The following is a 27,830-nucleotide window of genomic DNA, read 5'->3' as shown; positions in this document are numbered from 1 at the left end:
TCTTAAAATGTGCAACACTATTTTCCCATTTAACTCAGGCTTGGGCTCAGACACCCCAGCCCCCTATGCCTCTGTTATATAAGTGTTTGTGTTTATGTAATTTGGCTCATATAAAAGTAAAGATTGTAAGTGTCTTGATAAGTCAGAATTAAGTAGTTTGTTGTAAAGGCACTTCACTGTCTCTTTTTGTATATCAGCTGGTGACAGAATGACGTTTGCTGAAGACTTACTGGTTAGCTGAGCCAAACAGGATTCACATCCGGTAACTGTTTTGGCAATTAGGTGCCAAGTACTCAGATCTACTTGTAAGCTGTCTGCTGAGTCCACTGGTCTTTGTTTTTATGACCTTGCATGTCCAAAGAGCTGCAGAGGCCTGTAGAATGATCACACAGAGGGCTTTTCTCTTCTGTACAGGGTTGGGAATGGAGACAAGGGCATATTGTGGCTAAGCAAGTGTCTACTTCCGAGTAACACTACTCTGCTTTTGGTTATGATGTCTTCTCCCAGCAACAGTAATCTTTTTTTTTTCCATTTTTTATTAGGTATTTAGCTCAGTTACATTTCCAATGCTATAACAAAATCCCCCATAGCCACCCACCCCCACTCCCCTACCCACCCACTCCCCTTTTTTGGCCCTGGCGTTCCCCTGTACTGGGGCATATAAAGTTTGCGTGTCCAATGGGACTCTCTTTCCAGTGATGGCCGCCTAGGCCATCTTTTGATACATATGCAGCTAGAGTCAAGAGCTCCGGGGTACTGGTTAGTTCATAATGTTGTTCCACCTATAGGGTTGCAGATCTCTTTAGCTTCTTGGGTACTTTCTCTAGCTCCTTCATTGGGGGCCATGTGATCCATCCAATAGCCGACTGTGAGCATCCACTTCTATGTTCCAGCAACAGTAATCTTAACTAAGACTCATGGCAACCATATACGTAGGCACAAGGTGGCCAAGGAAAGAAATTGAGGTGCATTCAGTTGTTCTCCACCCTGTAGATATTATGTGTGTGCATTTTATATACAAACGTGTATATATACATATACATATAAATATATATGGATTTATTCCTGTGATTTTTTTGACATTTTATTTAGTTTTCTTTTATGTATGGGGATTGTGTCTGCATGAGTGTCTTGTGCAGTCATGTTTGCATTCCCTGTGGAGGTCACAGGAGAGCATGGGATCCTCTGGAACTGGAGTTACAGAAGGTTGTTAGCTGCCATGTGTGTGCTGGGAAGTGAATCTGGGTCTTCTTTACATCTGAGACCACCTTATATTTTTGAGACAAGGCCTCTTATTATAGCTTGCTAATTTTGCTAGATAGGTTGACCAGTGGGCCTTGAGTGGTCTTTCTGGTGTTGAGGTTACCAGGGTACACTTTTTGCCAGGCTGTCCTCACAGGTTCTGAGGCTGAAACTCAAGGGTACAAGTGTGTGTAACAAGTGCTTCCCAACTGGGCCACCATGTAGTAAATTACAACTTGTAATTCAACCCACTGTAAGGGAGGTCAACTCCCAGGAGGAGCATCTACAGATTCTCAGGAATTCTTCTGTGAGATGTAAGAACACTGAAATTCATCCATATTCATTAATATACCATGCAACCATTCACATCAGCATGAGTTTATAGGTTATTTCACAATTATAGTACAATCTTGTATCGTGTTATTCAGTTTGTTGTTCAAATTGTTTGATATTCATCCATTAGGAACTTGTTTGGTCTTCCTCATGGCAGTTTCAACAGATGTTTGTCTGTGTGTTCATGTGTTCCTGTGCTTGTGTGTGTGTGTGCCTATGTATGGGCAGAGGTGCCAAGATGTGTGTGTGTGTGCCTGTGTGCTTGTGATGGTCAGATGACAATTTGGAGTAGTTAATTCTCTTCTTCTACCAGATGGGTTCTGGGATTTGAACTCAGATCTTCACCTTCAATCACTCCCCCTTCAATCACTGGGCTATCTCAACAGCCTTCCACCTTAATTTTTGAGAACAAGTCTCTTATTGCACCTGGAGCTCACATGTGATTAGACGTGTATATCACCACTCCTACGAGTCCTGGGGATCTGAACCCAGGCCTTTATGCTTGCATAATAAGCACTTTGCACATTTATCCAACGATTTTGTTGCCCCTGTTTATGTGTATGGTGCTGTGGAATAACCCAAGGGATTTGCACATGTTAAAAACAATACTGTACCACTGTCTTAGGGAACTAGTGACAAAATACCAGGACAGAAGCACCATTCTGCTCCCAGTTTGAAGAGATACAATCCATCATGGTGAGGTAGGCACAGTGAAGCAACGTGGGTGGTTGGTCATATCTACTATCAGGAGGCACAGGCACAAATGGTTATGCTCAGCTTGTTTTTCCCTTTTCACCTTTTTTATGACCATAATCCACACTGCCATAAGAAAGTCAGTCTATTCACAACAATTGACCAAGTACAAAAAAATCCTTCACAGAGCCTTGTTTTTATGGCAACTCTCAACACAGTCAGGATGATCATGGATTATCATCAACAATAACCATCATACACCTCTAGCAGGTTGAGCTTGAATTTAAGAGCTTCCGGTCTCAAGAAACGAATAGTACACACCCAGATGACAATCTCATTGGTGCTGAAAATGTCCTCCTTAGGGTAAGTAGGTTGACTTGAACTTGAGACAGCTTACACACACAGCACTGCCTGTGACATGTGGAGCAGTGTAGTTTACAGCCAGGCAGACCAAAATAGTCTGTGGGGTTGTGGACAATAAGAGTTCATGTACTGGGGTGAATCCCTCACTCTACCACTCACTGCTCTCACCACATGGATTCTTTGAGTCATGGTTCCTGACAGAGCTGAGAGGGAACAAGGTGAGGAGGACAACAGGAACGAGCTACTGTGGAGTGAAGCAGACTTTTTGGTAGAAAACCATCACTAGACCCTGAGGATACCCACATGGCCAAACATCTGGGAACTGTCCTGGCTGAGAGTCACAGAGACCTAGATGTTCCTTTCCTGTCCTCAGGGATCCAGTTTTAAGGCCTCAACAGCTAAGATATTCAAGCGGCCCCACAAGAACCCAGACATACACACTTCTGCTCAGATCTTGACCTCAGGCACATCCATTGCTTTGGGTTGTTGGCTCCCTACAGAGACAGAAACCCTCCTTGACCCCTGTACCTTCCTGTCCAAACTCAGAGAGGACATGCTTTAGCCAGGAGAGGTGAGGAGTATGACAAGGAAGCAGAGTTGACAGGTGGAACAGGACCACAGGGCATTTGGCTCAGCACTCGGGCTGCTGACAAAGGTTAGCTTTAACCCCTCTTTGGCAAGGAACAAACAACCTTTCTCCAGAAACTGATGACATCAGGCTGTCTCAGGCTGTTTGTCAGAGTGGGAGCGGCTCCCATCTCCCTCCTGCAAGTTAAGGCATCTACAGGTGCTAGTTTCTTGCTCAAAGCTCCTGGAGGCAGGTTTGGGGGGTGGAGTTTGCTCGGCTCAGGGTGATAATCGTTTATAAGGAAGAGGATTTGCTCTGAGAAGAGCATTTAGAATTCTCCACCATGAAGGGGACACTTCTTCTGCTGGCCTTGCTGGTGACTGGAGAGCTGGGCTTCCAGACAAGTGAGAGTGTAACCCTTGCTTACCCCATCTCAGTCCCATGTAGATCTCTAAGTGGGGTTCTGAGACAGACCTAGGGGTCCTTGGGAGGCCAGTGGCAAGGAACTGCAGAAAACGGTTGATGCTTTCTGCTCTGGGTTACAATAGTTGGGTCGGGTGAGATGGGGAGACAGGGGTATGCTGATGATGAGTGTCATGATGAAGGGCCCTTAGAAGCACAGTTGAAACAGAGGCAAGTGTGGGGCTTCCTGAATTTCAGATATGCAGGTCTGTTCACTCATGTGAATTGTGTGTCTCATGGAAACCATGTTGTATCTGAGAGGCTACAGCCTTTTGGAGGGTAGGACTAAGGGAAAGGTCAGTTAAGGAATTTATAGATGTGTCAAGGAATCTTGAGCCTCTGTTTCTGCCAGCCTGTGTTCTTTTAATGATGCTTTTCTGTCTATGTTTGCAGCGGAAGCATGTGCTCCTTTTGTCGGAGCCTATGTTAAAATACTGGGTGGAAATAGGCTAGCTCTGAATGCCTACCTTTCGATGTTTCAAGCTACTGCAGCGGAAAGGGTGGCCTTTGAAAAGATCCAGGATTGCTTCAATGAGGAACCATTAACCACCAAATTAAAGAGTCCCCAAATAATGGTAACGTCCTCCCTAATCCCACTCAACCATGCAGCAAATGGTGGAAGGCTTTGTACAAATGATCAATGCGACCATTAATACAATGTCAGGTGACATGTACCAGAGTAGTCAAACCCTTGCCCACCCTAGCACATGTCAAAGCAGCATGCCAGGTACACATCCAGCCAGTTCCATGCATGTTCTTGCAATTCACTGCCACATGCTGGGTAAACATGTGATTCACACCCATAATAGGAACAGGGGAGTCCTTGGTCTGGCCTATGCACAGGTATGGTACCGACAGGTCTATAGTAAGATGCCTGCAACTTTTTTCTACTGGATGACCAGTGACTTCTTTGGAACCTCCCTTGACTCTACTCCCCTGCCTCAGATGGAGCCCCACTTCCACTGGCCTCATCTGAGCTACAGTCTGAACCGCCCTTAATGTCTGAAATGCCACACCCACCCAATGGAGTGCCTGTGGCTGTTCTCCATAGTTGTCACCTGATGTCTCTTCTTTCAAGCACAATGGGATTGCAGAGATGTATATTTTGAACAGTGTAGCTCTCACAGTGTTTCCCAAAGTATTTTAATTGAGTTTCAGGTCCTGCAAAACCACAGTGCTATCTAGAACAGAATTTCTTCTAACAAGCCCATATGGGGGATGTATTTTTAACATGGCCACACAGCCAATGTGCCTGGGGAGATGTCCTCAGGTATGGGAGACATCACCAAACTCATACTCAGCTATCTTGTCCCACTCTAGACCTAGCCCTCATCATGCCTTCCAGAACCTTCTCCCGGTCTTCCCTGCCTGGCTATGGCAGCTTTCAGGCTGTGGATGAGCTCCAGTTCCCTTTAGGCAGAGTCTGTTGCTGGAGACCTGAATCACCTCATGGGATTTTCTTTCCTGTGGATGAAGAGCAGTCTCTCTGTGTGTGCTTGGGGAGCCTGCTGAGCTCCTGCACCTTGCCTGTAGCCAGCTCTCTCCCTGTCTGTCTCCTTGTTTTCTAGATGTCTATACTCTTCAGCTCTGAATGCAAGGCATACTATCCCGAAGATTCTGTAAACAAAATGGCGGATATGTTTAAACTGGATTCAATTAATTAGAAGTTAATGGTTTATAGCCAACCCATCGTTGCAATGTGTCTGATCCAAGTGCCATCTTGCTGACCTGTCCTCTTTCTCTCCTGAAGTTGGATTCCTGACACCTGTGCCCTCATCCTGCAGTCTCTTAGGCTGATTCTAATAAATGCCTGCAGATGTTGTGTGCCATGTGTCTATGTGCTGAATGGGAATCATATGAGGTCTTCAGATAATCTGGGGGGATAGTGAGAGAAATGACTTGTGAGGTCACTGAGATAAGGGTGACGCCCCTGACTAGCCAGGTGATCCTGGGAGAGCCGTTGCTGCCGTCCTTTTTTTGTTGTTGCTGGCCTGGAACTCACAGAGATCCATGTGTCTCTTCCTCCTGAGTGCAGGGATTATAGGTGTGAGCCCCCACTCAATTTACAGCAGCTGTGTGAGACTATGGATACTGAGGTTGTCTTAGGGTAACTAGCATTTAAGCAGTCACAGGGTTCACCAGGCTAGCAGGACAGAGAGGAGGTGCAGAGACACTCACCTCATGTGTTGTCTCTGGGCTTTCTCACAGGACTGTGGGCTCCTTGTGTCCAGTTATAACAGGGGAGTAACTCCACGATGACATGGGTGTGCTTTTCATATTCTCTTGGTTTGCTAGTGATGGTCACTATTTGTCACCGCCTGGCCATTACAGCAGGTTCCAAGACAGCCAGGGCCACACACTGAGACCCTGGTTCAAAAACAAAACCAAGGGGCTGGAGAGATGGCTCAGAGGTTAAGAGCACTGACTGTCCTTCCAGAGGTCCCAAGTGGAGTTCCCAGCAACCACATGGTGGCTCAAAAACATCTGTGAACCTCTTCAGGTATGTCTGAAGACAGAAACAGTGTACTCATATTCATAAATAAATAAATAATTCTCTAAAAGAAACCCACAACTTAATAACAATAGTAATAATAATAATAATAATAATAATAATAATAATAAAAACCCACTAAAATGGGGGAAGAGATAGGAGTTGATGCCCAAGAAAAGTAAAAAGACCAAAAGGCTGGAAAGAAGGTTCAATGGGTAGAGTGCTCCTGTGTGTTATTGGGGACCTGAGTTCTACTCCCAGAACCCATGGAAAGCCAGACTTGTTAGCATGTGTCTATCGTCCTATTGATCCTGTTGAGAGATTGGAGGACACAGGTGAATTCCCAAAAGTTTGTAGACCAGCTACCCTGGCATTTCACAATGTCAGACAGCCAGAGGCCTGTCCTAAACAATGGCTGTAGATTGTACTCTGATCTCCACATGCATGCTGTGGTATGTGCATGCCTGCTCTCCCTTATACACTCAAACACAAAATAGCAACCCAAGAAGTAAAAAGGAGGGAGGACTGGCAAGCAGTGCAAATTAACATGATGAACTCAATTAGTTATAATGGACATATAGATAGCATAATTGCATAACTCTTATTCTGTATAATAGTGGCAAAAATTGAGAAGACTCGTTGAACAGAGAAAGTGCTGGTGAGCAGGGTGAGGGACTGTAAGTTATACAAACATGACACATTGGTAAGTGTGTAAGACTGACAAACATGGAGCTATTGGTCTGTTCATCTGTTTCCTGATTTGACATGACAACTCCTAAGGTTTCCTAAGTTAGGCTGGCTGGTCCTAAGGAAGGCCAAATTGCCTTCCCAGGAAGAAAGCTCTCACAGGCAAACCATTGACTCTGAGAAAACAGACCATCTTCACATTTTAACACCCTATCCAGTATTTTTCCAAAATACCACCTCAGGATCAGGCATGGCCCTGAATCTGAAACCTGTTGAGATTATTCAAACCAGTAAAACCAAGAACTGTTTCCTGTGCCTATGGAATCTCCAAGTAATGGGCAAGGCTTCTTCTGTCTCTCGCTCAACAATGGTCTGTGTGTCATAGTTCTGTGTGTCATTCCCTGTGTGCCTTCTATTGAGACACGTAAGTGCTATGCTCTTCATTGGTGACCCTCTTGTGCCATCATGTCTAGAAGGTAAAGTCTCACATGTAGAAATGAGACATGCAGACCTTGATGCCTGGATATTGACACACATTAGAGAGGAACAAGTTAATGCTTTGATCAGGTTTATTTGCAATGGTCCCATCCAGAAGGCAGCTAAAATCCTTGGACTAATGACAAAGGAGCAACTGGCTTATAACCCACAATCTCACACTCATATTTTAATGGAAAATATTCATGGTCCTAGAGGAATCAAAGACATTTATTATATTTACAGGAACTTCTGAAAGAGGAAAACAAATCCACGAACACCAGGATGGGCAGTTAGAAAAGGGGTGACTATAAAGGGGTCACATTAGTAGTAGTGAAAGTGTTCAATACCATGACTACAGTGATTTTTTGGTTTTTACATTAAATAACACCTACCGTGCTAGGCAGTGTTGGAGCAGGCCTTTTATTGCAGCACTTGGCAATTAAAGCAGAAATATCTCTGAGTTGGAGTCCAGCCTGATCATCAGAGTGACTTCCAGAGCAGCCAGGGCTACATATAGACACCCTGCCTCACAATACAAAACTACCACCACCAACGTCAACAACAACAAATTCTCACATTTTATAATTTATGCACAGTAGAGGGCATAGCAATCCTGCTTCAACCAATCTTTAATAAAAGAAATGGTTAAGTACAAAAGAAATTATTTTTAAAACCATCACAAAAATCTGATTTATTCTGTGTATTGGAAAACCAGAGTTTGACAAATGCCCTTGGGTCCAACAGTTTTTGGAAGAGATGTCTATTTTGATCGAAGTAAGGCGTCATGAACAGTAAAGACTGGCTTTGAGTTTTAATCAAAGGACTATCATCTCTTTTTTTTTCTCCACTTTCTGGCCCGTGTTACCAAAAACGTTTGAATATTTTCCTACAGAGAAATAACCAGAGAAGGCCAGAGAGCGTCTGTGTGCCTTCATCTCTCACAGCAAAATGCTAAGAGCCTTCTTGGGTTTGCTGCCCTCAATTTTTACTAATCAAATTGGTGTATGGATATATTTGTGGCAAAATGTAATGGGCTTATTGTATACCTGATATCCTTGAAGGATTATACATGAAGTCGTACATGTTAGGCTTCGAGCACTGTGTGACACGATACATACTAGCTGCCAGAGATGAACCAGCTTCAGCCCCAAGGACCTATAGTGATAGACTCTGGGAAGGAATTTACACAGATTACAAGAGCAATGGGGCTATTGACACCTCCCACATTCCTGTCCCCGATAGCTCATGTCTCCCTGCTCATGTCTAGGCATGAGTCAACATATGGGTGATGGATGTATCACAAAGGCCACTTTGGGAGTCATTTCTGCTGTCTGTCATTAAGCTGTGAGAACAGGTCGCATGCTCCATGAACTCCAAGGTTCTAGTCCAAAGCAAATCTTCTCACATCAAAGGAGGGAGATCCAGTAGCTCAAGTTGTCCTTCAGTGTGAGATCTTTGTTTCATAAAGCAGCTGTCTTTTTGTGTTGGTTTCTTTATGCTTGGCCCAGGGAGTGGCTCCATTAGAAACAATGGCCCTGTTATGGTAGGTGTGGTCCTGGAGTAGTCTTGGAAGCCAGAATTGTGCTAGCAGACTTTAGATGAAGAAGTAGAGGTCTCAGCTCCTCCTGCACCATGTCTGCCTGGATGCTGCTATGTTCCTGTTTTGATGATAATGGACTGAACCTCTGAATCTGTAAGCCAGTCCCAATTAAATGCTGTCCTTATAAGTAAGAGTTGGCATAGCCATGGTGTTTGTTCACAGCAGTGAGTCCCTAACTAAGACACCTTTTAAAACAGAGACATGGCTAGGGTGTAGAGATAGAGCAGACATTTTGGGGAATGACCAACCAATAACCAGTCAAACTTGAGATCCATCCCATGGGCAAGCACCAATCGCTCACTCTATTAATGATACTCTATTATGCTTGAATACATGAGCCTAGTATGGCTGTCCTTTGAGAAGCTCCAAACAGTATCTGACTCAGACAGATGAAGATACCTATAGCAAAACAGTAGACCCGGCTTGGGTACTCCTATAGAAGAGGGGGAAGGAATGCTGGCCCCAAACAGGATAGGATCTCTACAGTAAGACTAACAGAGTCAACTAACCTGAACCTGTGGGGTTCACAGAGTCTAAATCCCAAATCAAAAAGCACAGATACTGGACCTAGGCCTCTATGTACATATGTAGTAGATGTGCAGCTTGGTCTTTATGCATGTCTGGAACAACTGCAGTGGTGGCTATCTAAAAACTGTTGCCTATCAGTGGGCTATGTTGTTCTAGCTGGGCTGCCTTGTCTGGCCTCAGTGGGAGAAGATGCTCCTAGCCTTGCAGAGATGATGTAGTGGAAGGGGGAAGGTAGCCCACGGGGAACCACCCGCTCAGACAAGAAGGGGAGGAGGAATGAGAGGAAGGATTGTGGTATAGGGTAGGGAGCTGGATTTAAAGGGAATAAATAATAAATAAATAAATTAATAAAACAAAGAAACCAAATAGAACAATAACAACAACAACAATAACAAACAAACAAACAAACAAACAAACAAACAAACAAAGAGGCTAGCTTTGGAGCTTGTGAAGAGCATTTCACACACATTGTACCTGTGAGGTTTCTCTCCACTATGTGCACTCTAATGCTGAACAAGTGTTAATATAAAGCTAAAGGATTTCCTGAACTCACTGCCTTTGTAAGGCTTTCCCCCAGTATGAACTCTCTAATGCAGATTAAGGGTGGGTATTTGGCTAAAACATTTCGACACAATGAGTGGATTCATGTGTAGTAAAAATTACCAAAATCCCGTGCTTTGACACTGCCTAGATCATTGAGCTGTCAGATGACAGACATACTCATGCCCTTTATATTTACAATAAGCCTTAAGCACCACACTAGTTGGGCAGCTGCCTACCCTCAATGGTTTTAGAATCTACTTTCCTTCTGATGCCTCTAGGTTATTACTTACTATTTACTTATGTTCCATTTGGGCTGCTCTTAACTCCAATTGGGCAGCTTTCTGGACCATTTTTTTTTTAAAACAAGAAGTTTATTTGAACAACAAGATGCTTGACTTAAAGGGAAAACTATCTAGGATCATTTTGTTCAAGAGTAATTTATCCCTGTGTAAAGACAGATTGACTTACATGTAACAGCTACATACAAAAAAGTTTTAAAACTGTCCTTGGTTTTACAATGATAAACAAAAAACATTAAAATTCTCCAATTGAACAAGGTATGCAAGGATTTGGTGTTGTTGGGTTCTTTTGTTAAAACAATGAGAGCAAAATAACTTACTGGACCGTAAAGATAAGCGCTGAATGAGCATGCCACTAATGGAGAATCGGGTATTTTCACAGATCCAGTACTTTCCCCCAGACCATCTCCATCTGATGTCAACCAGAACAGAACATTGGCCACTTAGTTTAAAAAAGGAAAAGAAAAAAAAAAGAGCAAAATGCTTGTGTACATACATCAGTTACTTTATGTAATAAAGAAATGGGGACAGGAAAATGAAAGAAGAGAGAAAACTATACTATAGTAGTCAGGGTGTGGTGAGACCAAATTGTGGCTTTCTAATTGAGAATGTATTCTTAGTCTATAACAGAATTCTGGAGTAAAGAAGCACGGCTTCCTTTCTAGTAGACACCTCCAGTCTGCTGCTGGAACACATCAATCGTATCTTCATCCTCTATGTCCAACTGTGCAGGTGTGTCTGTTTCGTTGATTGGCTGCCCATCAAACCGGAATCTGTTCTGCCTCATTGACAAACCCTGGTGTTCACAATAGGCTTTCATTAGTTTACTAAGTGGTGTATGCCTCTTAATCTTAAACTGCACCACAGAACCATCCTGTCCTGCCACCTTCAAATTAATATGATCGTTGTTCTCAGTCTTTTTTTATTTTTAAGGATTTTTTTGTTCTTTTATTCATGATAGTAAAAATTACCCCAAATAAGATATTTTACAAAAAAGGGATTTTGTTCCAAAAGTGACTAAATTAAATAAGTTTATACAATGAACTTGCTAATGATCCGCAGTCTCGAAGAGCTTAATGCCTTTATACTGTTATCATTTTTTATGAATAGAATTATACAAAAAAGTTCCTATTGTATTGTACACTGAGTTTCAAACAACCGTCCTTTATCAACAGATGGCAACCAGCATGTGAAAAGTAATTAAAAAATAAAATTAAAAGAAACCAAGAATGAATTAAAGTGCTTCTTTGTGTTCTGATCTGCATTTGTGGTTTAGAATTTTTATGGTGAATTGCCATATTATCTGTTATATCAGCTTACAATGAGGCTCCTATCAGACATAAGACAGATTTATAATACCATTAAAATACAATATCAAAGAATGAATAAGCAATTCAATAAAATTACAATAACACGAAGATAAAACGAAAACCTTTTCAATAACAGTTTTAGGCAAGAACATTTTGCAAATAAATATGTGTTTATAGATATTTTTCCCCCATTTTTTATTAGGTATTTAGCTCATTTACATTTCCAATGCTATACCAAAAGTCCCCCATACCGCCCCCCCACTCCCCTACCCACCCACTCCCCCTTTTTGGCCCTGGCATTCCCCTGTACTGGGGCATATAAAGTTTGCAAGTCCAATGGGCCTCTCTTTGCAGTGATGGCCGTCTAGGCCATCTTTTGATACATATGCAGCTAGAGACAAGAGCTCCGGGGTACTGCTTAGTTCATATTGTTGTTCCACCTATAGGGTTGCAGTTCCCTTTAGTTCCTTGGGTGCTTTCTCTAGTTCCTCCATTGGGGGCCCTGTGGTCCATTCAATAGCTGACTGTGAGCATCCACTTCTGTGTTTGCTAGGCCCTGGCATAGTCTCACAAGAGACAGCTATATCTGGGTCCTTTCAGCAAAATCTTGCTAGTGTACGCAATGGTGTCAGCATTTGGAAGCTGATCATGGGATGGATCTCTGGATATGGCAATCACTAGATGGTCCATCCTTTCGTCACACTTCCAAATTTTGTCTCTGTAACTCCTTCCATGGGTGTTTTGTTTCCTATTCTAAGAAGGGGCAAAGTGTCCACACTTTGGTCTTCATTCTCTTGAGTTTAATGCTTTTGGCAAATTATATCTAATATCTTGGGTATCCTAAGTCTCTGGGCTAATATCCACTTATCAGTGAGTACATATTGTGAGAGTTCCTTTGTGATTGGGTTACCTCACTCAGGATGATGCCCTCCAGGTCCATCCATTTGGCTAGGAATTTCATAAATTCATTCTTTTTAATAGCTGAGTAGTACTCCATTGTGTAAATGTACCACATTTTCTGTATCCAATCCTCTGTTGAGGGGCATCTGGGTTCTTTCCAGCTTCTGGCTATTATAAATAAGGCTGCTATGAACATAGTGGAGCATGTGTCCTTCTTATCGGTTGGGGCATCTTCTGGATATATGCCCAGAAGAGGTATTGCTGGATCTTCCGGTAGTACTATGTCCAATTTTCTGAGGAACCGCCAGACTGATTTCCAGAGTGGTTGTACAAGCTTGCAATCCCACCAACAATGGAGGAGTGTTCCTCTTTCTCCACATCCTCGCCAGCATCTGCTGTCACCTGATTTTTGATCTTAGCCATTCTGACTGGTGTGAGGTGGAATCTCATGGTTGTTTTGATTTGCATTTCCCTGATGATTAAGGATGTTGAACATTTTTTCAGGTGCTTCTCTGCCATTCGGTATTCTTCCGGTGAGAAATCTTTGTTCAGTTCTGAGCCCCATTTTTTAATGGGGTTATTTGATTTTATGGAGTCTACCTTCTTGAATTCTTTATATATATTGGATATTAGTCCCCTGTCCGATTTGGGATAGGTAAACATCCTTTCCCAATCTGTTGGTGGTCTTTTTGTCTTATTGACGGTGTCTTTTGCCTTGCAGAAGCTTTGCAATTTTATGAGGTCCCATTTATCAATTCTCGATCTTACAGAACAAGCCATTGCTGTTCTATTCAGGAATTTTTCCCCTGTACCCATATCTTCGAGGCTTTTCCCTACTTTCTCCTCTATAAGTTTCAGTGTCTCTGGTTTTATGTGGAGATCCTTAATCCACTTAGATTTGACCTTAGTACAAGGAGATAGTACTGGATCAATTCGAAATCTTCTACATGATAACAGCCAGTTGTGCCAGCACCATTTTTGAAAATGCTGTCTTTTTTCCACTGCATGGTTTTAGCTCCCTTGTCAAAGATCAAATGACCATAGGTGTGTGGGTTCATCTCTGGGTCTTCAATTCTGTTCCATTTGTCTACTTGTCTGTCACTATACCAGTACCATGCAGTTTTTATCACAATTGCTCTGTAGTACATCTTTAGGTCGGGCATGGTGATTACACCAGAGGTTCTTTTATCCTTGAGAAGAGTTTTTGCTATCCTAGGTTTTTTGTTATTCCAGATGAATCTGTTGATTGCCCTTTCTAATTCGTTGAAGAATTGAGTTGGAATTTTGATGGGGATTGCATTGAATCTGTAGATTGCTTTTGGCAAGATAGCCATTTTTACTATATTGATCCTGCTGATTCATGAGCATGGGAGATCTTTTCATCTTCTGAGATCTTCTTTAATTTCTTTCTTCAGAGACTTGAAGTTCTTGTCATAGAGATCTTTCACTTCCTTAGTTAGAGTCACGCGTAGGTATTTTATATTATTTGTGGCTATTGAGAAGGGTGTTGTTTCCCTAATTTCTTTCTCAGCCTGTTTGTCCTTTGTGTAGGGAAAGGCCATTGACTTGTTTGAGTTAATTTTATATACAGCTACTTCACTGAAGCTGTTTATCAGGCTTAGGAGTTCTCTGGTGGAATTTTTAGGGTCACGTATATATACTATCATATCATCTGCAAAAAGTGATAATTTGACTTCTTCCTTTCCAATTTGTATCCCCTTGATCTCCTTTTGTTGTCTAATTGCTCTGGCTAGGACTTCAAGTACAATGTTGAATAGGTAGGGAGAGAGTGGACAGCCTTGTCTAGTCCCTGATTTTAGTGGGATTGCTTCAAGCTTCTCACCATTTACTTTGATGCTGGCTACTGGTTTGCTGTAGATTGCTTTTATCATGTTTAGGTATGGGCCTCGAATTCCTGATCTTTCCAAGACTTTTATCAGGAATGGGTGTTGGATTTTGTCAAATGCTTTCTCAACATCTAATGAGATGATCATGTGGTTTTTGTCTTTGAGTTTATTTATATACTGGATTACGTTGATGGATTTCCGTATATTGAACCATCCCTGCATCCCTGGGATGAAACCTACTTGGTCAGGATGAATGATTGTTTTGATGTGTTCTTGGATTCGGTTAGCAAGAACTTTATTGAGGATCTTTGCATCAATATTCATAAGGGATATTGTTCTGAAGTTCTCTATCTTTGTGGGGTCTCTTTGTGGTTTAGGTATTAGAGTAATTGTGGCTTCATAGAATGAGTTCGGTAGAGTACCTTCTGTTTCTATTTTTTGGCATAGTTTGTGAAGAACTCGGATTAGATCTTCTTTGAAGGTCTGATAGAACTCTGCACTAAACCCATCTGGTCCTGGGCTTTTTTTTTTTTGGTTGGGAGACTATTAATGACTGCTTCTATTTCTTTCGGGGATATCGGGCTGTTTAGATCATTAACCTGATCTTGATTCAACTTTGGTACCTGGTATCTGTCTAGAAACTTCTCCATTTCATCCCGGTTCTCAAGTTTTGTTGAGTATAGCCTTTTGTAGAAGGATCTGATGGTGTTTTGGATTTCTTCGGGATCTGTTGTTATGTCTCCCTTTTCATTTCTGATTTTGTTAATTAGAATGCTTTCCCTGTGCACTCTAGTGAGTCTGGCTAAGGGTTTGTCTATCTTGTTGATTTTCTCAAAGAACCAGCTCCTTGATTGGTTGATTCTCTGAATAGTTCTTGTTTTCACTTGGTTGATTTCACCCCTGAGTTTGATTATTTCCTGCCGTCTACTCCTCGAGGGTTAATTTGCTTCCTTTTGTTCTAGAGCTTTTAGGTGTGTTGTCAAACTGCTAATGTATGCTCTCTCTAGTTTCTTTTTGGAGGCACTCAGAGCTATGAGTTTTCCTCTTAGAAATGCTTTCATTGTGTCCCATAAGTTTGGGTATAAAGTGGCTTCATTTTCATTGATCTCTAAGAAGTCCTTAATTTATTTCTTTATTCCTTCTTTGACCAAGGTATCATTGAGAAGAGTGTTGTTCAGTTTCCACGTGAATGTTGGCTTTCTATTATTTATTTTGTTATTGAAGATCAGCCTTAGTGCATGGTGATCTGATAGGATACATGGGACAATTTCAATATTTTTGAATCTGTTGAGGCCTGTTTTGTGACCTATTATGTGGTCACTTTTGGAGAAGGTACCATGAGGTGCTGAGAAGAAGGTATATCCTTTTATTTTAGGATAAAATGTTCTGTAGATATCTGTCAGATCCATTTGTTTCATCACTTCTGTTAGTTTCACTGTGTCCCTGTTTAGTTTCTGTTTCCATGATCTGTCCATTGGTGAAAGTGGTGTGTTGAAGTCTCCCACTATTATTGTGTGAGGTGCAATGTGTGCTTTGAGCTTTACTAAAGTTTCTTTAATGAATGTGGCTGCCCTTGTATTTGGAGCATAGATATTCAGAATTGAGAGTTCCTCTTGGAGGATTTTACCTTTGATGAGAATGAAGTGCCCCTCCTTGTCTTTTTTGATGACTTTGGGTTGGAAGTCAATCTTATCTGATATTAGGATGGCTACTCCAGCTTGTTTCTTCATATCATTTGCTTGGAAAATTGTTTTCCAGCCTTTCATTCTGAGGTAGTGTCTATCTTTTTCTCTGAGATGAGTTTCCTGTAAGCAGCAAAATGTTGGGTCTTGTTTGTGTAGCCAGTTTGTTAGTCTATGTCTTTTTATTGGGGAGTTGAGACCATTGATATTAAGAGATATTAAGGAAAAGTAATTGTTGCTCCTTGTTATTTTTGTTGTTAAAGTTGGCATTCTGTTCTTGTGGCTGTTTTCTTTTAGGTTTGTTGTGGGATTACCTTCTTGTTTTTTCTAGGGTGTTGTTCCCGTTCTTGTATTGGTTTTTTTCTGTTATTATCCTTTGAAGGGCTGGATTCGTGGAGAGATAATGTGTGAATTTGGTTTTGTCGTGGAATACTTTGGTTTCTCCATCTATGGTAATTGAGAGTTTGGCTGGGTATAGTAGCCTGGGCTGGAATTTGTGTTCTCTTAGTGTCTGTATAACATCTGTCCAGGCTCTTCTGGCTTTCATAGTCTCTGGTGAAAAATCTGGTGTAATTCTGATAGGCTTGCCTTTATATGTTACTTGACCTTTTTCCCTTACTGCTTTTAGTATTCTATCTTTATTTAGTGCATTTGTTGTTCTGATTATTATGTGTCGGGAAGAATTTCTTTTCTGGTCCAGTCTATTTGGAGTTCTGTAGGCTTCTTGTATGTTCATAGGCATCTCTTTCTTTAGTTTTGGGAAGTTTTTTTTTCAATAATTTTGTTGAAGATGTTTGCTGGTCCTTTGAGTTGAAAATCTTCATTCTCATCCACTCCTATTATCCGTAGGTTTGGTCTTCTCATTGTGTCCTGGATTTCCTGGATATTTTGAGTTAGGATCTTTTTGCATTTTCCATTTTCTTTGATTGTGCCGATGTTCTCTATGGAATCTTCTGCACCTGAGATTCTCTCTTCCATCTCTTGTATTGTGTTGCTAATGCTCAAATCTATGGTTCCAGATTTCTTTCCTAGGGTTTCTATCTCCAGTGTTGCCTCACTTTGAGTTTTCTTTATTGTGTCTACCTCCCTTTTTAGGCCTAGTATGGTTTTGTTCATTTCCATCACCTGTTTGTATGTTTTTTCCTCTTTTTCTGTAAGGACTTTTACCTGTTTGATTGTGTTTTCCTGTTTTTCTTTAAGGACTTGTAACTCTTTAGCAGTGTTCTCCTGTATTTCTTTAAGTGAGTTATTAAAGTCCTTCTTGATGTCCTCTACCATCATCATGAGATATGCTTTTAAATTTGGGTCTAGGTTTTCGGGTGTGTTGGGGTGCCCTGGACTGGGCGAAGTGGGAGTGCTGGGTCCTGATGATGGTGAGTGGTCTTGGTTCCTGTTAGTAAGATTCCTACGTTTACCTTTCGCCATCTGGTAATCTCTGGAGTTAGTAGTTATAGTTGACTCTGTTTAGAGATTGTTTTTCTGGTGATTCTGTTACCGTCTATCAGCAGACCTCGGAGACAGATTCTCTCCTCTGAGTTTCAGTGCTCAGAGCACTCTCTGCTGGCAAGCTCTCTTACAGGGAAGGTGCGCAGATATCTTGTGTTTGGACCTCCTCCTGGCCGAAGAAGAAGGCCCCAAACAGGACCTTTCTCAGAAGCTGTGTTGCTTTGGCAGTTCCCAGAAGCTGTCAGCTTCTGTGGTGCAGACTCTCACCTGTGCAGACTAAATTCCTAAGTTCGGCGGAGTCCCGGAACCAAGGTGGCGCCTGCTGCTCCTGAGGCTGAGGCCGCTTTCTGAGCCAGGCGGACACCTGTCCTCTGGTCCGGACAGTGGCCGGCTGTCTGCGGCCCACAAAGGGTGCTGCCTCAGCGGTTCTGTGCCTCCACCTGTCCCAGAAGCTGTCCGGTTCTGTGGTGCACCCTCTCACCTGTTCAGACTAATTTCCTAAGTTCTGCTGAGTCCCGGAACCAAGATGGCGCCTGCTGCTCCTGAGGCTGAGGCCGCCTCCCGAGCCAGGTGGACACCTGTCCTCTGGTCAGGACGGTGACCGGCTGTCTGCGGCCCGCTAAGGGTGCTGCCTTAGTGGTTCTGTGCCTCCGCCTATCCCAGAAACTGTCCGGTTCTGTGGCGCACCCTCTCACCTGTTCAGACTAATTTCCTAAGTCTAGATCTTTTAAATATACATTTATTATAGTGTTCCTAATAGAGCCACAGGGGTTAATTTTTCCTGTGTGTAGTCTTTTATAAGTGATTTAAAAGCTAGCTGCAAAACTCTTCAATAGATTGTTTTATGTCTTCAAATTGATTTTGGTAAAGGGAGGTTTAACAGTCCTTCAGACCGATGTTCACACACAAGCCAGTCAATATGGCGGGGGCCCCCTTGCTCAATGGGTGCCTGGAGGCTTCCCTGTACCACCTGGGACCCAGACATGAAAGTAACAGGGAAGGAGAAGTTTATAATGATTATTTTTGAGTGCTCTTTCCACCTCAGATGTTCAAGTCTGATGTTCAGAAAAAAGAAAAGAAAAGAAAAGAAAGAAGGAAAGAAAGGAAGAAAGGAAGAAAGGAAGAAAGGAAGAAAGAAAGAAAGAAAGAAAGAAAGAAAGAAAAAAAGAAAGAAGAAGAGCAAAAGCCAAAGGTGGCAGACTTCATTCTAGGTAGCAATCATTTTAGGTAGTAAATGGGCATGCAGTGAGGTAAGCGTAGCTGGAGTGCCCTCCAGCCTCCCAGGCTCTGGAGGGGTGGTAAGGGTGGGGTAAGCAGGAATGGGGTGGGGCTGTGTTTATCCTGCACATGGCCTGATATGACTTCATTAAGCACCCCGTTTCTTTTCTTTGTTTTGCATAGCAGAAGGATATTAGTTGGATTTTTTTCCTTAAGATGCTTGGGTAGTGAGGCCATTGGGACAGGAGACATGGGTTATGGATGTATGGACAGAGGGTATTATAGGACTGGAAGAGCTATGTTTCAAAGCTCTCTTGCTTTCACCACTATAAAAAGGCTCCTCTGATGAGGCTACAGTGTACCCTATATCCTGGCCCTGGTGTAGAGGCATCTCCAAGCCATCCTGGTGTAGAGCCTACTCCAAGCCATCTGGGCATTTAGGCCACAGAACATCTGAGTTTTTATGCCTTCTTTCTTGGGTGAAGGGACTCGGGCTGAGACTGAGGCAGGTTACTGTGGTGCTGGGAAAGCCAGTAGGAAAGAAAGAAAAGAAGAGCTGTTGTAAATAGGTAGGAAAGATTCCCCCAGGAGAAATTTTATCACCATTGCTCTCCAAAATTTTTTTCTTAAAAAGAAAAAAAAAACCCCAAACCCAGCCCCCTTCCCCCCCTCAGTCTTGACTCCTTTCTTGGGTTTCTCGTCGGCCATGGTGAGCACAGGAGTCCCCTCAGCTGCTGCTTCACAAAAGAGGCACCAGGTCTCCTCTGAAGGAGCACACAAGCAGCACCAGGGGCAGCAGGAGGAGGCAGCAGGAGTGAATGAGGCAGAGGGTGCACACATGTCCCGGGGCCATATTTTTATGGCTCAGCAAATCCATGGTGGCTTCTCCCTTCTCCTCTCCTGTAATTCTTCTTCCTCATGGTTCCAAACACAGAAAACCTCAACCCCCACCTCTGCCTTTTCTGCCCAACTATTAGCTGTTGTCATCTTCATTTGCCAGTTACAATTAGTTGGGGGGCAGGGCCACTCAGAGTCTTATGTGCAGACTCTGTTCTCTATGGGGAAACCATATGGGAGGGCTCCCAAATTAGTGTTAGAATATCCTGCAGCATTAGGTAACCAACTATATCCATGTGGCTTTCTACCAGTGTGAACTCGTTGATGTGAAATAGGGCTAGGCCTTTAGCTGAAGAATTTGCCCAATACTGTGAACCAATACGATATTTTTCCTGTGGGAATTCTCTGATTCCAAACAAGGGTGTTTATATAGCTAAAGAATTGCTCATGTATGCCATAGTTAAAAGGTTTGAACTCGCTATGAATTTTCTGATGTTGCTTTGTGGAAAATATCTCCTGAATCTACTGAATTCATAAAGACTTACTGTGCTGTGGATTTCATGATGCCAACAACTCTGCACGCCCTGCTAAAGGCTTTCTCATATCCACTGCATGTATAATGCTCTGGGGTAATGTGACACCTGTGGTGTTCAGCAAGGTCAGAATAATGATTAAAGCATTCCCCACAGGGCAATGTCCACTGTGTCCACTGGCACTTGCTCTACTCTGGTGAAAAATAAGGCCAGAGCTTTGGCTGCAGAACTAGGCTGCAGGATGCTCTGGTGCTGGATAAGCCTATTTCTGTGGCTAAAAATTTCCCCATATTCACTGCATCTATAATGTCCATCTCCACTGTGAAAAGTAAGCTGTTGTACAAGTGGACCATGCCACCAGTAGAAGAACTTAGAAGACTGAAGCAGGTTCAAAACCCTAGAAATCTCAGAATTGATTCCTCCCTCATCCTGGGCTCAGCCATCCCCTTCCTGCTACTGGTACCAGAAAGAATGTGTCCATACAACTGCTGTTCTGGATTGACAATCTGTGTCTGACCAGACTGCAGGTCTAATAGTCAGAAATAAAGGCAAGTTAGTCCTAGCCTAATTTCTAGTTAACATAGGAGTGGGATATATATGGCCAGGTGACATGAGATCCCCTCGGCTGGTCTCTGCTTAGCTCAACAGTGTCTCTGAAGCTATGAAGCTTCCATGTGGAAGGAGTAACTTTGTGAGAGAATTTGCTGCAGGATACCTGATCATACTGTGAACCCGGATAGGGTGAATTGGAAAAAATCCTGTTTCTTGTTTTGGTGTGGCTCAGCCCTAGCACACACCTTTAACCCAAGAGCTTTCTGCAAGCAAGAGCTAAATAAAGCCAATTCAATCAGGTCAAGTGGCAGTAAGAGCAACATTTGCCAGTGAGTGAGCATAAGATAAAAGTGAGGAAAGAGGAAGGGGTGTCTTTGAGTTGAAGGGGATTTAAGAGAGCATGGGGAAGGAGATGCTGAGTTTTCCTTCTGGGATATCAGTGGAGTAGGAAGGTCAGCTGGGTGCTTTCTCTGCATCTAGCTAGCAGGTTTCCACCACAGTGGTTCCTAAGTCAGAAAATTTGGGATTTTATAAAATGCTGTGGAAGGAGAGAGATTGTGAGAAACACTCTCTCTCTCTCTCTCTCTCTCTCTCTCTCTCTCTCTCTCTCTCACGCACACGCACACGCACACGCACACGCACACGCACACACACACACATGGCAACAAAAGCCTTCATGCACATCCATTGCTGCCCTGCAGCACACTGACCTATCTTCTGGATTTTATGTATACATCTATCCATAGATCCATAAATATATATATACACATACATACAAAACATATATCTCCATAAAACACCTCATAATAAAAATGATGATGATGATAATAATTTTAACAATAAAGGTTCATAAAACTCCTTCCACAGTGGAGCCCTCCCTCGCGCTCAACTCCAAGTCCTTTTTCCCTCTGAGGAAACTCTAGGGACATTTTCTAATCCTGGCTAATTGTGATGGCTCCAGCACCCTCAGAATTAAAGTCCCTCTGCTCAAATGCTTAATTTCCATCTTTCCTCAAGTGAATCTTCAAGCCTCTCCACATGTGGGTCTCTCGTTGCATAGGAAATGTCTCGGGCCCTCCTTGCACTGGGTGACAGAAACAGAAACTTACTCAAGGAAGGCTTCCAGGTCCTGAACAGCCAGGCAGAATTGAAAAGACTTGAGCAGGTGAGGCTCTGACTTCTGATGTGCACTTGGCTGCACTCAAGTGCTGCCTGGGGCCACAGCACCTTCCCAGGCAGTGTGTCCAAGTGTCTGCCACCTGCAGACTAGGGGCTGAGCAAAGTAGCACCAGCCAGGCTATGTCCCAACAGAAGCAATGCAGGCCTTTCCCGTAGTCACATATGCAGTGACCACCTGAGCTCAGCTAACACACTGCCCTTGAATTTCTGAGTTCCTTAACTTGGTGCAGTAGCCCAAACTCAGGCTCTTCAAATCCTGTACAGACAAGTCCCCTGCCTGACAAATGCCTGAAGTTCTGGCTGGGAACTCTCGCTGAGTCTTCTGGGTAATGTAGTGCCCAAGCTGGGACCCTTCACAGGCATGAAGATCATCAAGTTGCACCACAGATACATATAGACCCTTGACAGCCAACCTTGCTGGTGTTCCAAAGTTCTGCTCTCACATTTGCTTCAGGGAGGTTACAGAAACTGCCATGGAAAGGACTGAAACCAAACACAGGAAACCTTATTTCACATATTCTCCAAGGCCACAAAATCAGATGACACAGGAAAGCAACTATTAACCCAATGACCTAGGAGTTAATATTATTCCCCTATTTCTATTCGGATGCATGTGGGCTGACCCTTGAATATGTCAGCTGTGGGGCTGGTGAGGTGGCTCAATAGGTAAAGGCACTTGATCCCTAGCCTGACAACTGAGTTTGTTCCCCAAGATATACATACATGGTAAAAGGAGAACCAAACCTACTCCTGTGGGTTGTCATTTGTCCTCAAGTATTGTGCGCATGCTGGCACACACACACACACACACACACACACACACACACACACACAAACATAGAAATATATTAAAGGCAGTTGTGTGTATCATGTATGTTTGGGTAATGAAAAGAAAATTCCAGGATCATCATTGGAAAGACTGGGGGATGCTGTTGAGTTGAGTAGATGGAGACTCTAACTGTAAGCAATCTCAGGTTCCCACTGAAAACTTGTCTCTGTAGTCAGCCATTTTCAAAGTAACATGTATTTATAGGAGTTGCTGATGTAGAATGTGTGGAGAGGCAGAATTTGTTACAGTGAAAGTGTAGGAAAGTGTTAAATGCTATTTAATTAATTAATTATGTTAATTCTGTATGCATCATGTCTGCATGAATGTTTGCTCACCATGAGTGTGCCTGTGTGAGCCAAAGGCCGGAAGAGGACCCAGGGTCCCTTGGCACTGGAGATATAGACAGTTATAATCTGTCATAGGTCCTGAGAACCCTTGCCTACTGGAAGAGCTCTTAACCACCGTACTATCGATGCATAACAGGATGTTTTCCCCACTAGACCTTCAATCACTGGGAATTGTGGTTAAAAGAAATCTACATCAGAAGTAAAGATTATCTTTAAGTCAGTTTGAAATACAAAGTAACTAGTAACACAGTTATTCATTCAATTATGCCCAATATGGACCTGAGACAACGTTATTGATGAAATGCATAAAAATCTAGAATCTCCATTTTGTGATCATTGGGCTCTGATATAGGGAAAGTGGGAGAGAAGTTCGTGACCTATGGATGAATCTTGGGGATCTTGCAGTGACTGTAACACATGTCCTCTTCTGGCCTCACAGGACACCTGTCAAATAAATAACCCCTCCGCAACATATGGAAGTAATTAATAGTAAAACAAACCTTTCAACAAACAAATGACTTTTGAGTTTACCTTGTGAGTTGCTGGTTAAAACAAAAATGATCTTTTGTCCCTGGGCCAGATTACATGAATTCATGTTTGATGATCCCATTCCTTGGTTTACCTTCCCTAAATACTAATTCAGCCTCAGATGTGAGAACTTACTCTAAGGGACAGTACAAGTCAGTTCTGAGTTCCAATGTTATGCCTGAGAGATACTTGCTCCCTCCGAGCTTCTCTAGTTTACTCTCATGAAGCAAGCTGAGGCACATGGTAAATGTACTTGCAAAAATACATGGAAATGCACCTTCTACCACAAATTGTATGATCAGATAATGCAGTATTGTCTATTTCAGGAGGCTTCTACCTTAGTTTAGATGTGGGCTTTATGTCGAGGTTTTGTGTTGCTGTCTATTTTAATGCTAAATGTGGTCCCCCAAGACCTGGAATCTGCATATAGATCTGTGACCCTGCCCCAAGTAATTTCTGGTTGGTAAATAAAGATACCAACAGCCAGTAGCTAAGCATAAGAGACACAGGTGGGGTTAAGGTTTCCCAGCCTTGGGTTCAGAAGAGGACCATGAGGAGAAGAAATTACATGAGGAAGAAAGAAAAGATGCCAAGGCATAAGTGAACCATAAAAATGTGGCCTTGAGGGCTGGCCAATTGGAGGGCCAAAATGAAACATAGTAAGTAGTAATTAATAAATAGGGATTATTGATAGGAATGTAGATTCTAATAATATAAAGGGTAGTCATCTGTCCAGTTCTAGTGTTGATTAAAGCTTATTGTAAATATAAAGTATTTGTGTGAGCCGTGCAGTGGTGGCTCATGCTTTTAAATCCCAGCACTCTGGAGGAAGAGGCAGGTGGATTTCTGAATTTGAGACCAGTCTGGTCTACAGAGTGAGTTCCAGGACAGCCAGGACTATACAGAAAAACCCTGTCTCGAAAAACCAAAATAAAAAAATAAAAATAAAAATAAAGAGAATAAAATAAACTTTGTATGTGTATTTTATCTGGGAACTGAAGAATCAAAACCTGGATGGAAACTCCAGGTTGATATTAAGAACATCTGTACAACATATTAGGTCCTAAACATATAGTAAAAACCCACTTTTAAAAAGTTAGTTTCAGATTGGCAAATGGAAAACACACCCTGTCATTTTAAGATTAGGTGGTGGAGAGAATTAGTTTCTCAGCTATGTGCTTTTTCATGAAGCCATGTTGGGGTTGGGGCAGACTAGGAAAAAAATATGTCCTAATTTGGCCTGTGTGATTCTATGTTAAGGTGAAGTTGAGTGCCCCAAACCACAACCAAACAACATGGTAAGGGGCAGGCTTGGGCTCCAGTCTGAGGTCTCTCAATGCTTCTCTGCTTTCTTGGAGATGCTGCTTAATTCCTAAGATGCTAAAGACCCTTGCTGTGCAAAGAAGCAGGCAAATTCCTGCTACTCAGAGGGCAGAAAACACGGCTACAAGCCTTCCAAAACCAAAACAGTATAAAGAATAAATGGAAATGTGAGATTTCAATGCTATCTTAACATCTGGTTTTGATATAAGTATATTTATCCACAGAGATATTAAACTCAGTAGAATGGAGAAATACATAAAATTGCTTTAAATGTATTTTAGAAGGGAGAAATAAATAGCAATGTAAGAGATCAATGCTATCATAAGCAACTGGGTTATTTCAATGTGGGCTCCACAGCAATACTGGAACAACTTAGCCTAGCACCTCATATATACGTTGCCCTGAAGATAGGTTTTTACAGTGAATATAAAGGAATTTAAATGAAGTTCAATATAGGGGAGAATCTTAATTAAATTTATATGAAGAGAAAGGAGATAAGTGTATTTGCTCACAGAGATATTGATCTCTGTAGAAGGGAGAAATAAATGAGAATTGCTTTAAATGTTTTTAAGGATGCGTGAATGAAAAAACAAATTCAGGATTTTCATGTCAATGCTTAGGAGACTGAGGCAAGGAATTAGGTTTCTTGTGATTCTGACACCAACCTAATCTACAAACAATCTGGACCCTCTTGGGCTATACAAAAACATCCTATTTCAATAAATAATAATGGTTTTTAATAAGTTTAAATTGTTTTAATTTCAAAATGAGAGTTGTTATGCGTTTTGAGGTTATAATGGTATTAGGAATCCTCTTTCAAGATGTCAGGGTAGAGCAGGCCTAAATGAAAATGAGGCTGGTAAGTTGAATTAATCTATAGTTTGAGTGACTTTGGGTTGTTGGAATAAAGACATGTTATTTTGGGTGTGAGACTCTGTATTTGTGTTAATAAGAAAGAAAAAAAGGCTTTGGACTCCTTCCACAGTAATAATGATCAGATTTGATAGATGAAGATGCCGTGAAGATCTTGGCTGTGGACAGGAAAGAAAAAATTGAAGAAGACCATCCAGGACAGGTCCATGATTTGCTGACTGCTCCCCATGAGAACAGCCCTGAAATTGGCTGAGATATAAGTGTCTCTATCCCAAAACAACAGATCCTGAAGAAATCCAAAACACCATCAGATCCTTCTACAAAAGACTATACTCAACAAAACTGGAAAACCTGGAAGAAATGGACAAATTTCTAGACAGATACCAGGTACCAAAGTTAAATCAAGATCAGGTTAATGATCTAAACAGTCCTATATCCCCTAAAGAAATAGAAGCAGTCATTAATAGTCTCCCAACCAAAAAAAGCCCAGGACCAGATGGGTTTAGTGCAGAGTTCTATCAGACCTTCAAAGAAGATCTAATCCCAGTTCTTCACAAACTATTCCACAAAATAGAAACAGAAGGTACTCTACCCAATGCATTCTAAGAAGCCACAATTACTCTGATACCTAAACCACAAAAAGACCCAACAAAGATAGAGAACTTCAGACCAATATCCCTTATGAATATCGATGCAAAAATCCTCAATAAAGTTCTTGCTAACCGAATCCAAGAACACATCAAAACAATCATCCATCCTGACCAAGTAGGTTAAATCCCAGGGATGCAGGGATGGTTCAATATATGGAAATCCATCAACGTAATTCAGTATATAAACAAACTCAAAGACAAAAACCACATGATCATCTCGTTAGATGCAGAAAAAGCATTCCAAAAGATCCAACACCCATTCATGATAAAAGTCTTGGAAAGATCAGGAATTCAAAGCCCATACCTAACCATGATAAAAGCAATCTACAGCAAACCAGTAGCCAACATCAAAGTAAATGGTGAGAAGCTTGAAGCAATCCCACTAAAATCAGGGACTAGACAAGGCTGTCCTATCTCTCCATACCTATTCAACATTGTACTTGAAGTCCTAGCCAGAGCAATTAGACAACAAAAGGAGATCAAGGGGATACAAATTGGAAAGGAAGAAGTCAAAATATCACTTTTTGCAGATGATATGATAGTATATATAAGTGACCCTAAAAATTCCACCAGAGAACTCCTAAGCCTGATAAACAGCTTCAATGAAGTAGCTGGATATAAAATTAACTCAAACAAGTCAATGGCCTTTCTGTACACAAAGGATAAACAGGCTGAGAAAGAAATTAGGGAAATAACACCCTTCTCAATAGTCACAAATAATATAAAATACCTTGGCGTGACTCTAAGGAAGTGAAAGATCTCTATGATAAGAACTTCAAGTCTCTGAAGAAAGAAATTAAAGAAGATCTCAGAAGATGGAAAGATCTCCCATGCTCATGGATTGGCAGGATCAACATTGTAAAAATGGCTATCTTGCCAAAAGCAATCTACAGATTTAATGCAATCCCCATCAAAATTCCAACTCAATTAAACGAATTAGAAAGAGCAATCTGCAAATTCATCTGGAATAACAAAAAACCTAGGATAGCAAAAACTCTTCTCAAGGATAAAAGAACCTCTGGTGGAATCACCATGCCTGACCTAAAGCTTTACTACAGAGCAATTGTGATAAAAAGTGCATGGTACTGGTATAGCGACAGACAAGTAGACTAATGGAACAGAATTGAAGACCCAGAGATCAACCCACACACCTATGGTCATTTGATTTTTGACAAGGGAGCTAAAACCATCCAGTGGAAAAAAGACAGCATTTTCAACAAATGGTGCTGGCACAACTGGCGGTTATCATGTAGAAGATTTCGAATTGATCCAGTACTATCTCCTTGTACTAAGGTCAAATCTAAATGGATCAAGGAACTCCACATAAAACCAGAGACACTGAAACTTATAGAGGAGAACGTGGGGAAAAGCCTCGAAGATATGGGTACAGGGGAAAAGTTACTAAATAGAACAGCAATGGCTTGTGCAGTAAGATCGAGAATCAATAAATGGGACCTCATAAAGTTGCAAAGCTTCTGCAAGGCAAAGGA

General features: G+C 42.0%; 1 protein-coding gene and 2 pseudogenes across 2 annotated transcripts; 1 reads left to right on the top strand and 2 right to left on the bottom strand.

Annotated features, from left to right (window-relative positions):
- The first annotated feature begins 3,466 nt into the window (after positions 1-3,466).
- On the top strand, positions 3,467-5,490 carry Scgb2b27 (secretoglobin, family 2B, member 27). Of its 2 annotated transcripts, none has more exons than NM_001100464.2 (3): positions 3,467-3,603; positions 4,055-4,236; positions 5,230-5,490. In NM_001100464.2, exons 1-3 carry the CDS (start codon positions 3,543-3,545, stop codon positions 5,323-5,325), a joined length of 339 nt encoding a protein of 112 aa, NP_001093934.1. In that variant the 5' UTR covers positions 3,467-3,542; the 3' UTR covers positions 5,326-5,490. The 2 variants fall into 2 exon arrangements, with proteins under 2 accessions (NP_001093934.1, NP_001263404.1); NM_001276475.1 differs by having other exon boundaries at positions 4,982-5,490.
- Gm12755 (predicted gene 12755) lies at positions 10,348-19,506 on the bottom strand (annotated as a pseudogene).
- Positions 19,818-20,338, bottom strand: Gm12773 (predicted gene 12773; annotated as a pseudogene).

The sequence above is a fragment of the Mus musculus genome, chromosome 7, assembly GCF_000001635.26.
Source record: "Mus musculus strain C57BL/6J chromosome 7, GRCm38.p6 C57BL/6J".
Classification (NCBI taxonomy): Eukaryota; Metazoa; Chordata; class Mammalia; order Rodentia; family Muridae; genus Mus; species Mus musculus.
This window is presented reverse-complemented; position numbering and strand designations above follow the sequence as displayed.